Raw genomic sequence first — 13,083 nt, forward strand, 5'->3', positions numbered from 1 at the left:
AACCTTCAGAGTGACTTCAGCTATTTTAAAGCTACCTGTCTTCAAGGCCGGGCTAGCCATACAAGCAACAATCAATGCCGTCTGGTTGTGATTCACCTACAGTCAGCTGGGCCCTATATTGTATATCCTCATGCTGCTTGGTTCTTGCACCAAGCAATGAGTGAGTGAGTGAATTGGGTTTAACGCCGCACCTAACAGTAACGTGGCCTGACAGCTTAATGTGGGAGGAAAGCCCGAAGTGATGCAGGTCTCAGCTGTTTACCACTTCGGTGAAATCCACGAGCACGGGTATGGTGCTGACAAACCTATAAACATATTTGGGGCGAACCAGGATTCAAACCCACAATCATTGGTTCTGGCGTGCCCAAGGGACGCAACTCTGCACAGCGAATAGCAGTGCCTCAGACGACTGGGCCACTCGTGCGCCCGCCCCAAGCAATGGGTACTGGGACCTACTCTGCTCTGGAATTCCCACAAGCTTCACATAAAATATGATTTAAAGACAACAGATTACAAAACTGTGATATCTGATTTATTGTCCATGTCCATGAGCTTCCATTCCTTCATACAAAAGCTCACATTGTTCAAGCAATGACAACAGGGGCCCTGCGTTGTAGGGGAACAGTTGCTGACTCGACAGTCTCTCAATTCTCAATCCAACTCGGATGAGTTCACTCATCACACTCTCCACACACTGATAATCACATGACATTACACTGCCCCCTGGTAGCAGGGCCAAAGTGTTGAGTGATGGATGATGTACACTGTCTGATGTGGCTTCACAGCATGGGTTATTTAGACATGGACTCTCTGATAAGGGCCTCCCACAACGGTTTTCATGAAGGGCGTCCCCTGAAACACTTAACGAGGTAGTTTGTTTGGGTTTGACAACAGGTGGCACTGTTCCAGGGGTCAACATGACCGCCTGTGTCAGTGTTGTGGCAGAACATATGTCTCCATCACCATCATCATCACTGTCACTGTATGTGGTCAGATAGGACAACCCACTACAGTGTACTCTAGGTTGTGGAGAAGGTTGTTGTGAAGGAGATGGTTGTGCAGGAGTTTGCTGTGCAAGAGATGGATGTGTAGGAGATGGACCTGCAGTAGTTGGTTGTGAAGGAGAGGATGTTATAGCTCCTGAACATACAGTCAATGTTTGGCTGCTTTCCGAGCTTCCATATTCACCATCCCTACCACTTGGTTGGCCTATCTTAACTGAGTTCTGTAAATATTTGTTCATGAGTTCTTCCTGGGACACACAGAATCTAAGATGACACGCTGTTACAAACTTGTCCCATTCACACACGAGACACTTTAGGTAACGTAGGAAGTAGAGCAGGAAGCAAGTCTCTGGGGAGGTCAAGAGGTCGACCAGGACCATGTGATCGTTGGACTCCATGAACTCGAGGAAGATGGGATGAGGGTTGACTTGGTGTAGCAGAGACGAATCTGGGCTCAGTCTGGGGAAGGAAGAATACCCCAGTTATGATCAAGATCTACGATTCTGTAGTAATGAAAATGCTTATTTAATTCAATTTAAATGCTAAACAAAACAGTGAGTTGGGTGTGAACAGTATTCCAGGTATATCGCTGTATATCAGCTTATTGTGGGGTGAAAGCCAGAAGTGATGCAGGTTTCACTTACTTCTCTTCTGAAACCCACAGGCATGAGTATGGTGCTGACAAACCAGGAATCATAATCAAGGCTAATCTAGGATTCAAACCCATGATGATGATCATCATCATCATATTCTGGCTCCCCAGAGGGGCACAACTCCGCAAAATGGAGACTGTGCCACCATTGTCCCTGCTTAAGAAAGGCCACTATGTTCTTTTTTACTTTCTTTACGGATCCACTGCCTGTATTTTGTTGAAATGGAGAGAAACAATAATTCAGAATTTACTCTCTAGTTTATCCAACCGATAAGCTGATAGCATATTGAACCCCCAAAATATCACTTAACAAGGACCCACTGAAGTTGACATATATAAAATATGGGAATAAAAAAAAACTTATGGAGCAGTTTCCTGCTTGACCCTATTTTTATTTTTTTATACCAACCAACTGGTAGTAGTGAAGTGGAGCAGAAAAACTTTTAAATTTTTTTTATCCCCCTGCTACCAACAGCTATTTTGTTGTAAGAAATCTGTAAAGAAGTAAATATAAAAGTATGGCCTAAACAAAGTATTAAAGCCCCTTTCTTTTATTTGGTCCTGCTATCAGTCACCTCTACAAATCTGTTGTTTTGATTTTGTTTTTATATTTTACGCCTCACACAGCAATATTCCAGCTATATGACAGCTGTCTATAAATAATTGAGTCTGGACCAGACAATCCACTGATTGATGTCATGAGCCTTGATCCACGCATTTGGGATACGATGACATGCATCAACCAAGTCTGCGAGTCTGACCACATGATCCCATTACCTCTTACGACAAGCATAGTCGCCTCTAGTGATAATAGTGTATATCCCTGTGGCTGGTGCTCCCTACAAAGCTATGGCGGCTAGTGGGCCTAGGGTATTGATCATAAAAGAATGGAGATGTAATACACCCTATAATAAGGATGACTCTTGCAATACAGTGCACTACATTCATAACGAACACGCTTACAATGAACTGACGCATATAAGGAACTGTTTTTTTTATTCCTGGACATTTGTTGTATATATGCTGCATATATACTTATAACGATTTACAGTTATAAAGAACTATAATGAGTGGTCACTTTGAGTTTGTTATAAGCGTAGTTGACTGTATATCGCTAAAACCAGATCTCCAGCACTACCTCAATGTGTTCAGGTAGATGTCCAACAAACACAGCAGCACCTCCAACCACGCATCGTCCTGGTCCCCGAACACCAGGGGGAGCCACTGCAGGTCTCGGGCATCAAATGTCTTGTGCATGAGCTGAGATATGCAGTTGAGACAGGTGGATAGCAAATGCTGGCCTTTACACAAAGAAAAACATTAAACATACAATCTCCAGTTAAGATAATTTTAGACATCAATTGTAACATATGAGGTGTTGTTTGTTGTTTTACGCTGCACTCAGCAATATTCCAGCTATATGATGGTGGTCTTTAAATAATCTAGTCTGGACCAGACAATCCAGTGATTAATATCATGAGCATCGATCCACTCAATTGGGATCGATGACATGCATCAACCAAGTCAGCGAGTCTGACCACCCGATCCCATTAGGTGTTTAGGCATGCCCTTTTGAATCTAAGTGCGCCAACACATAGAAATGTGCTGATCAATCTCAGCCACTGTGCCATGATCAAGACAGTAAGTTTAAATACCATTTTCACTTTCTGAATCGCCTGCTTACTTTTATGAATCATATTGTGAACTAAACATGTTCATATGTTCACTGGTGGCCCAGTCGACTGAGTGACGCAATTCGCTGTACAAAGTTGCATCCCCTTGGCACTCCAGGAACCTATGATTTTGGGTTTGAATCCTAGTTCGCTTCAGTTGTTTCCAGGTTTGTCAGCACCATATCTGTGCTTATGGGTTTCACCGCAGTGGTAAACACCAAAGACCTGCGTGACTTTGAGCTTTCCTCACACATTAAGCTCACACACATAAAGCTGACACACTGTGATTAACTGGAATAGGCATACACATCCAGATAATGAGTGAGTGAGCATGGGCGGATACAGAGGGGGGTGCGCACCCCACCTTTTTATTTAGAGAAAAATCTTTATTTCTGTATAAATTACCACCAAAGACAATAAATAGATCTTAATTGTGCACCCCCTTTTTCATATAAGCTGTATCCGCCCATGGTGAGTATTTTAAAACTTAATGTCACGTCAGCATTATTTCAGCCACAAGAGCAAGTTCATATATGTATACAACTGAGACATGAATACAAAGTTATATTCAAAAACAAATTTGTCAAACACATTTGGGCATAACATAATCCAGATAATGATCTGTATTTGAATATTGACGATGATAAGAGATATTTTAGTAGTAAATGCCATAGGAGACAAATCATTACTTGAAAATTAAACAGTGCGTAATAAACCACCCTATAGTACCGGTACTTGTTTCCAAAGGCTTTTTCGACAAAGATACCATCAACAAAGATGATGACAAGCTCTATTGTGCTTGTGTTCACAGGGCCATAAAACGAATAAATATGAATTCTGCAACTTTAGACACAAGTCTGAAGCCTGAGTCTAGTAGGAGTCTGTTACGCCGAGTGAGCTCAGAAATATTTTGTCCATATAATAACATGCACATTGACTGAAAATGATGTTGAAAGCCTAATTCAAGCCAGTAGCCTTAAAACCTAATGGCACAGATTGCATAAATGCCTCAAAGTCTTTAAAAAACAAATTGCTTACGTGAATGGACTTCTGTGGTCAATCTCACTATCATGGCACAGGCTTTAAGCAAGGCTAGGGTCAGCTTCCTGAGAAGAGCCAGATCTCCATTCTGACTTCTGGCCTGTGTCCCCTCAACATGGCAGCCACCAAAACACACAAAATGACAGACGAAGGGAGCAGACGTCAAGGCAGACGGACACAACTCAGATAGCAGTTTCTCACACATTAGGCTGTAAACACTTGCGATATCCTTCCTCTCTGCAAGATGGCTGCCATAGGGGAGAAATGTGTTGAAAATATCCAGTGTCTTTTTACAGAGAATTCTCCCCTCTGGTTTATTGACGCACTGCAAGGATCTTACCAAGAACTGGAGCAGATGTTCTTGGTTCGAACCCAGTAATGATCCTAAATAACTTTCTTTCAATTCTTTTTCAAATTTATGTACAAATTTGACAATTTTCTGTAATAATGTCAGAAACATGTTGAGTTCATCAATGCACTGAGGTTCTCTACATCTCAAGATAGTTTCAACATATTCAGCTTTCAATATTTTTGATGAGGTCAAATGTTGATGGCACCATGTATTAAGATCCAGGCCATGTCTGTTTGACATGAAGTGTTTCAGTAACTCCATGTTGGAGGTCCTGACGGACGCCTGCCTAGAGTTGGTCACCCCGAACATAACCTCCTCCAGGAAACACTCCCTCGTGCTCTGAAATCACAGAATATATTGTCTCATGATATCAATATGATATTTGTACTTGGAGAAAATGGAAGAAAACGTATTCAACTGTGAGGGAATGAAGATTTGATGGGGAAAATCAGACCTTTTAATTAACTTCTGTTGTCCATATGTCTTCAGTTCTTTTTGGAGAGCATGGATAAATAAGTAGAGTTTTACTCCATTTTTAGCAATATGCAAATTGGTGAGGGATGTGTTTGTGGGGGGGTCTACAAATGGGCTTCACACATTGTACCATTGTGAAAAAAATGGAACCTGGGTCTTCGGCTTAAGGGGTCAATGCTTTAACCTCAAGGTTGAATATCCTCATAAACCTGATGAATATTTGAACTTATAAGGAAACACTACATATTTTATGTCCGACAGTAAATCAGGCTCACATTGAAAGATGGACATTTCACCACAGCAAGAATGGCTTTGGAAGCAGTGTACTTGATGAACATATCTTCACCGTGTGACAGCTTCAGCTGCAAAAGAACAATAACACATATTTACTCTGCAATGATTCTGAATGAAGTATACTAGGATATAGGAGTGGAACGATACATCGGTGCACCCTGAGTTCTCATGTGACGATATGAAACATAATACGTTTTTTTCTGTATCGATACAAGACAAAACACTTGCTTAAAGAAATTATTTACTACTTGTAAAATGACACCCAGATTTTTTGTCACTCAAATATAGTGAAATGTGGTGTAATTAAGGATTCAAGTTCACTATATATCGTGATGCATATCATATCTTGACCTTGCTGTGTCGTTTCACTCCGACCATCATATCCACAAGGGTCTCCATTGGATATGATACTTTATTGTTTGCTTTAACAACACCTCTCAAGACTCCTCTGCCCACTGTAACAGTGAGTGAGTATTCCAGCTATATCAAACATTAAACCCATTTGGGGAATCAAACTCGGGTCTTCAGCAGAAGAGCAAACACTTTAACCACTAGGTTAACCCACCATCCCTGTCCCAAGCAAGCTCCTCACAGTGATAGCCCGTTCCCGGAGCTCTCTGTACAATTGCTGCCACCAGTCAAAGCTCCTCACTGTCATGTGTGGCCACAACCATGCTTGGAGTTGAACTCGCAACCGACTGACCATTATGTTTACAAACAAGTGAAGACTGTTGTAACACCGAAACAAACAAAAAGTTAAATTCATCTGGGATATATTGTCAGTCAAAAACCTTTTCAAAATGAACTATGAAACAAAAGTATAAACGTGACTACAATCGGGGTTAGAGGAAAAATGTCAAGATTCCTGTAATGGTCGAACCCACTCTGGAGGCAGCGATGTTACCGAGAGTGTAACGAAGGAGCTTGCCCCTTTTTACTGTATCAAGTTCCAGGTAGTTTCAGTGGAAATGTAGAACATGTAAAACTTCCAGATGCATGAGTAGGACACAAACCACCCTGATCATGCTATACCTGAGGTATAACAGGATCAAAACCTGTATTGCACACCTTCACAAATGTTGATAAATTCGTGGACCAAATGCATGACACACAATGACAATGACCTTTGGTTTAGTTAAGCGAAATGTTCTTACTGGCATGTGGGTACGGATGGCCCAGTGGTGTAAGGCGCTGCAATTTGCTGTACAGAGTTGCATCCTCTGGGCACTCCAGAAATCTGTGGTCATGGGTTCGAATCTTGATTATATTTCAAGGTCTGTAAGCACCAAACCCATGCTCATGGGTTTCACCGAAGTGGTAAACGTCTCACACCTGCATCACTTCGGGCTTTCCTCACACATTAAGCTGACACACCGTGACATAACTGCAATACTGTTCAAAGCTGCATTAAACCTAACTGACTCATTCTTACTGGCTACCCGTATTCTTTCAGTAAATAACAGGTGCAAAACAATTATTGTTTTGCTTAACCATAACCACACATTCATTGTGAACTCTGTGATGTAACTGGAATACTGTTCAAAGTGGCATTAAACCTAGCTGACTCACTCTTACTGGCTACCCTTATTCTTTCAGTAAATAACAGGTGCAAAACAATTATTGTTTTGCTTAATCAAGACAATACATTTCATTGTGAACTTAGCTGCATTAATCTTCAAACTCATGAAACTGGATTCTCACCAAAACTGTAAGAATGTTCATCTCCTTCAAATCCTCTATTAGTGAATCGTCAGTGCCATTCAGGTGTACATGTCTTCTCTTGGGCACAGAGTGAACCCCTTCAGAAGACTGTCCAACATCCAGACACCCTGCCTCATGCTCAGTACACATCCCGACACCTGGGTGTCCTGTACACTGCCCCGCCCCCACCACCAGCGTCACACACGACAACATCAGCAGCGTCTCCTCTCTACATGTGTGACCAGTGTGGTCAGTTCTCACCTCACGCCCACCAGTGACCACTTGGTTACTCAAATGTACTGCTGGCTTAGGGTGCACACTGCTGTAAGGAGAGCTATCTGTTGTTTTACATCTATTTGTCAAGATGCAAGCATGTGGAGGCGCTCCTGGAGTGTTAGTAGGAATACAATCTCCACCTGTTCCATCCTTCAGACAAGCACCTGCTTCAGTAGCCCCAACACTATATGACGAACCAGTCAACCTTTCTGTCACACATGTAATTTGATAATTGTCACTGCATTTATCTGAAGAAAAATGCTTCATCATAGCCACATTTCCACCACCTTGACAGGGAGTGATGTCTGTTTTCGGCTGATATGGCTCCTGCAAATCACACAAGGCCAAGTCTCTGAGGTGTTCCCTACTAAGTGGGTCTTCATCCATGACAAGTGTTTCAAGCAGCAGCTGCCGAAATGTCTCCTTTGAAAGACCATGGTCCCTACTCTCTCGTAGAGCACAATATAAATTCTTCAGTATACAGAACCTTGACTGCATTGTCTGTCAAAATACAAGTGTTAATCATCTTAGGAATCATAATTTAACAATAATTAGAAAAATGTCAATATTTTTATCCCTCAAACATCTGACTGACACAAGGATATAAACCAAAGGCAAATCATGTCCATTCTCCATCTAGATTTAAATATTAATAATTATTTTGTGATTGAGTATTGAGAAAACTTGGGTAAAATCAAATATACCGTATTCGACATAATAAGCGTATAGGGCGCTCTCAAAATTTTAAGTAGGGGGCTCTTATTAGAATATTATTGAAAGAGTTGGAAGATAAATTTTGTGGTTTATGCTGACAGTAGGGCTGGGACGAGTCCAAATCTACTACCCGGGTATCCGGCCCCCTATTACCCGACCCTACCCGGGTACCCACTGCAGGTCTCAAGAGTTGGGAACAAAATGTCTGATTGGGAATTGTTTTACCGCAGCCCTGGCCAAAACTATTCAGATACATGTATCAAACGATCAGATCCTGCGTTCACAGTTGTTGACTTAAGCGTTATCTTTACTCAAACATATGCAAGTCAAAAGGAATGTGTGTATCGTTAGAAAAGAATTGCGAACATGAGCGACTTGTAGTCTAACCACTGAGCTACAGTGAGTTTTTATCATTAAACAGTATATCACATGACTAACCACGGGTCCGGATAGTCCTATGGGTACCCGTGTCCTACTCAGGACCCACCCGACCCGAGTACCCGAGTTACCCGTCCCAGCCCTAGCTGACAGCATGAAATGTTTGTATACGACAGATATATTTTTCCAGAATTTAATTGCACATAATTAAGGGTGCATATAACACATGAGTGCGTATTATACGCGAATAAATAAGTCTTGTGTACATTGATCAATCGGGAGGGGTGCTAATTGGGATTGTTCACTAGCTTATTAGAGCAGGGCGCTTATTACATCTAATACGGTATATGTTTACTCGTCCTTATACCCCTTCGGAGTTCGGGGTTAAAATATGTCCTTATTCCCATAGGTAAATTTATACTGGTCATAAGAGGCAACTAAATTGATCGGGTGGTCAGGCTCATCGGTTTGGATTGTTGCACACTATATCGATCATTGGATTGTCTGATCCAGACTTGGTTTTTCACGGGCTGCTGTCACATTGCTGAAGTGTTGCTGAGTTTCTGTGTTGTAAAATGCCATATTCAGCAATATTCCAGCTATATGACAGCGGTCTGTAAATAATCTGGTCTTGTCCAGTTACTGACCTCTTGAACATTGATCCATGCAATTGGGAAGCAATGACTTGCCGTCAACCGAGTCACCTGCACCTGACTACTCAATCAATTTTGTCGACTCTTAAGACCAGCAAAAGTGTCTGGGGATAGTTCTACCCCGGATTTCCCATGGGTTGCCTATCCTAATTTCACAGATAATGTCTCAATCTAATACAAGGCACAAATTACATTTGGACCTGAACTGAAAACAGAGACTTTTCTACGATTCCAACTAAAGAGTAAATTGGAAAAATAAGTGAGATGTTTTTGTAAATAAATAGGAACGGGGATATGTAAACACAAATTGGGAATTTTTCGTGTCATTTGTTGCAGACGTGGGCCACATACCGCCCTCTGGGCATGTCCAGTTAAATCTCCGGAAAATGGACCGCCACTAGTATAGCCTAGAGTCACTGACGATTGGTTTGTTTTGATGCTAGTCCTCGTCTGCGATTTTGTTTGTTATTATTATCAGTTACATTGTCCTGTGCTGTAGTGCATCCCATCTAGAAGCCATAGGCCCTAGATATATCAGGACCTGTGTAGGCCCCTGTAGCTCTATTGCTACTAGTGTCAGTGATAGTATTAACGAATACATCGTGGAGAAACGTATTTGGAGCTTTTCGGAGAAACAGTTGTTAAATAATTACATCGTTGCCTATGAGAATGCCATGTGTAGTATGTTAGAAAATGAATTATCAACTCAATCAGATTCAACCACTCTCTCATGATATAACCTATTGGTGTTGTACCTTACAGCACGTCTACACGTAAGGGACGTCACTCTAGGTAGACCGCTGATCATGCGTCCAGCTTGTGGTTGTCACTTGTGTAAAAGTCTGTCGATCGAACCCAAAGCAGACATGTTTGTTAACTGATTGTATCAATTTTTATCTTATCTGTCATCAACATTCTATCGTTATTCAATTATCTTATTTCACGAAAGTTAGAAAATTTTCAAGACGACAAATCTTATTGTAAAACATCAGTACTATATCGTCTTCCTCTTCCACTCCCGTTCGGTATGCGCGTCTCTCTGTGGCGTGATTCCTAAGTTACAATGAAAATAGAACTGTAATAATATTATGAGCTAGACAGGGATATTCCTAGCTGAGCTAGACCGCAGGTCGACGTGACCTTTCACTGAGACCTAATAATACTACGCCCATCGACCTCATATAATAATAGTACAATAGTCTTTCCTCGAGGTCGTATATATACATCCACATTAGACTATATCCATGTAGCAGCTTATATCAAACTTTATATAGCACAAAGATCAAGCAAATATCTCTCTCTCTCTCTCTCTCTCTCTCTCTCTCTCTCTCTCTCTCTCTCTCACCAAATATGTCGACATAACACCGGAATTTAGGCATCCCTCTCTCTCGATATTAATAATGAGCTTTGTGTTAGTTGTAGATAAGAGGATATTAAACTTATGGACATTTGGGTGTAGATAATATTTTGAAGGAATATAGAGATGGCGTGGGTGAGTATATGCAGGGCACACTAGCAGAAAATGAAACTTCTATTTCCAGCCAGTGTGCACTGAATCTAAACCTTGACATACATGACCGGAATTTACTCACGGTTACACAATGAAAATATTCTTCACACTTCAAGGTTAATTTAATATGAGAATAGAAGGACATTTTGGAGCTATTACATAAACGTCTATGCCATATTTGTTGAAACTTATCTTTCAAACGTTGAAATAACACTGAATATGTCTACATAATACCGGAATGATGTAGCCTCACCACCTCTCTCTCTCTCTCTCTCTCTCTCTCTCTCTCTCTCTCTCTCTCTCTCTCTCTCTCGGAAGAAGAAGAAGAAGAAGAAGAAGATGTGTACATAATACCGGAATTTCATACAGTGACGAACTTTAGAGTTTACCTACAAGGACAGCAAGTCGCAACAGCATCGGAACCACACTTTTTCGTATGGCGTCAACAATCTTCGGCTATGACGTCGTTTCTAGTGTGACGTCATTCCGACCTCGCGTCACAATAAGATTCGAAAGACGTCAAAACTGCCGTCTGGATGACGAAAACAATACGTCTCGTGACGTGATATGACCCAAGGGCACATATGATTTTCATGAACCCTTATTTGTTTGCCCTCGTAGGTAATAAAATATAGGATATTATGAGTGTTCATGTCATACTATCTTTACGACACGAGGGGCGGTAGGGAAGCCTAGTGGTTAAAGCGTTCGCTCGTCACGCCGAAGACCCGGGTTCGATTCCCAACATGGGTACAGTGTGTGAAGCCCATTTCTGGTGTCCCCCGCCATGATATTGCGGGAATATTGCTAAAAGCGGCGTGAAATCAAACTCACTCACTCACTCACTTTACGACACGACTGTCTAAATACCGGAGATTAGGCACGAGTATGTCAATAGTTAAATAACGCTAGTGAAACAGATTTCCAAATGAAACAGTAGGTGTGTCTGGTCTAAATAATGAAGTTTATGCAGATAAATATATGATATGATATGATAATTCTCATGAACAAACAAAAATATCAAACTATTCTTTTCATAGTTTCAAAATTAAATACAAATATATGTTTACAGTCTAATTACAATACATTGTATGACATGAACACGAATATAATGTTCTATTTATTACCGTAGAAGATACATGCATACACAGAGGTTATCACGCGAGTGTGTTTGGGGATGGTAAATATCCTGCATAAGGAATAAACATTGTATTTAGCGAGCCTTGGCGAGCTAAATACATAGTGCTTATTCCTAATACAGGATACTTACCATCTCCAAACACACAAGCATGATAACCTCTATGTATGCATGTATAATGTCATTCCTTAATTCTGTGCTTCAAAATCTCTTTCCCTCTCTCACAAACATTACCGAAACATTGCGAGTTTTCCTGGAATGCGCGCATTAATATTTTTACGTGACAGGGTAAGTGATGTGTCAGTCGGACAGTGACAGCAGACAATATAGTTCCAACATAAATATGTTTCTTTTACAGTGGCGAAGCAACATATACGCAAAACAACAAATGAATTGTTTTTAATTGCCTTCCGCGGCAATCCATCGGTCTGTCCGCTAGAGTAACTGCCCTTTGTCAAAGGGAAGCTACTCTTACCCTAGTCTATGAGACGTCACGGCCACGGTCAGACGTTGTTGACTGTCGGTCTGTCCTGTCATAACGTTAAGAATTGTAGTCAGATGTACACACAGGGACAAAACGAAACAAGGTAATAATTCAAACATATTTCGGCCAAATCCAACTATTTTAATTTGTGGAGAAGGTTTCAAGCCGCAGAGGTCTACAAGCACAGATATGGCTACTGATCCCGCTTGGCTAGGCCTCGTGCCCTCACAAAATTGTTTCGAAATTTATATCTCCAAAGTTGCCAAAACTTATAAAATGCCTTAGTTACGTCACAGTTAGACACTGATTTTCAGTATATTAGACTGTTCTTTTGATAATGATAGCAATTATCCCTGTAGTTTATCCAGATTCCCGATGGTTAATTCTGACTCGATCGCCGAATGACGAGGGCGACGCCATGTTTGTTTATAAACAGTAAAAGTAGTCCCTACTTGAATTTGATATTTGCATCTCTATCCGCATATGACCCCAACGGATATCCTTTTTATCCGTTGGCTTTATCCTGCCGAGAAACCTACCCATTATATGATAAATACATATATACATACATACAGCAAGTCGCAACAGCAGCGGAACTACACTTTATCGAATGACGTCAACAATCTTCAGCAATGACGTCGTTTCTAGTGTGACGTAATTCCGACCTCACGGCACAATAAGATTCGAATGGCGTCAACAATGCCGGAAACAATACAGTGTTGGCTCTAGACGTGAAAAG

The 13,083-nt window shown here is 41.2% G+C and overlaps 1 protein-coding gene across 1 annotated transcript in view; it reads right to left on the minus strand.

Moving 5' to 3' along the window:
• Window positions 1-532: 532 nt before the first annotated feature.
• LOC139459047 (uncharacterized) overlaps window positions 533-13,083 on the minus strand; it is a 56,208-nt gene continuing 43,657 nt past the window's right edge. The window contains exons 4-8 of the mRNA XM_071240492.1: window positions 7,192-7,968; window positions 5,472-5,558; window positions 4,368-5,061; window positions 2,795-2,957; window positions 533-1,463 (exon numbers count right to left, since the gene is read on the minus strand). Of these exons, the coding sequence (XP_071096593.1) occupies window positions 533-1,463; window positions 2,795-2,957; window positions 4,368-5,061; window positions 5,472-5,558; window positions 7,192-7,965 (2,649 nt within the window). The 5' untranslated portion in view covers window positions 7,966-7,968. The remainder of the gene's footprint in view (window positions 1,464-2,794; window positions 2,958-4,367; window positions 5,062-5,471; window positions 5,559-7,191; window positions 7,969-13,083) is intronic.

The sequence above is a fragment of the Haliotis cracherodii genome, unplaced genomic scaffold (genome assembly GCF_022045235.1).
Source record: "Haliotis cracherodii isolate W230 unplaced genomic scaffold, xgHalCrac1.p SCAF_1, whole genome shotgun sequence".
NCBI lineage: Eukaryota > Metazoa > Mollusca > Gastropoda > Lepetellida > Haliotidae > Haliotis > Haliotis cracherodii.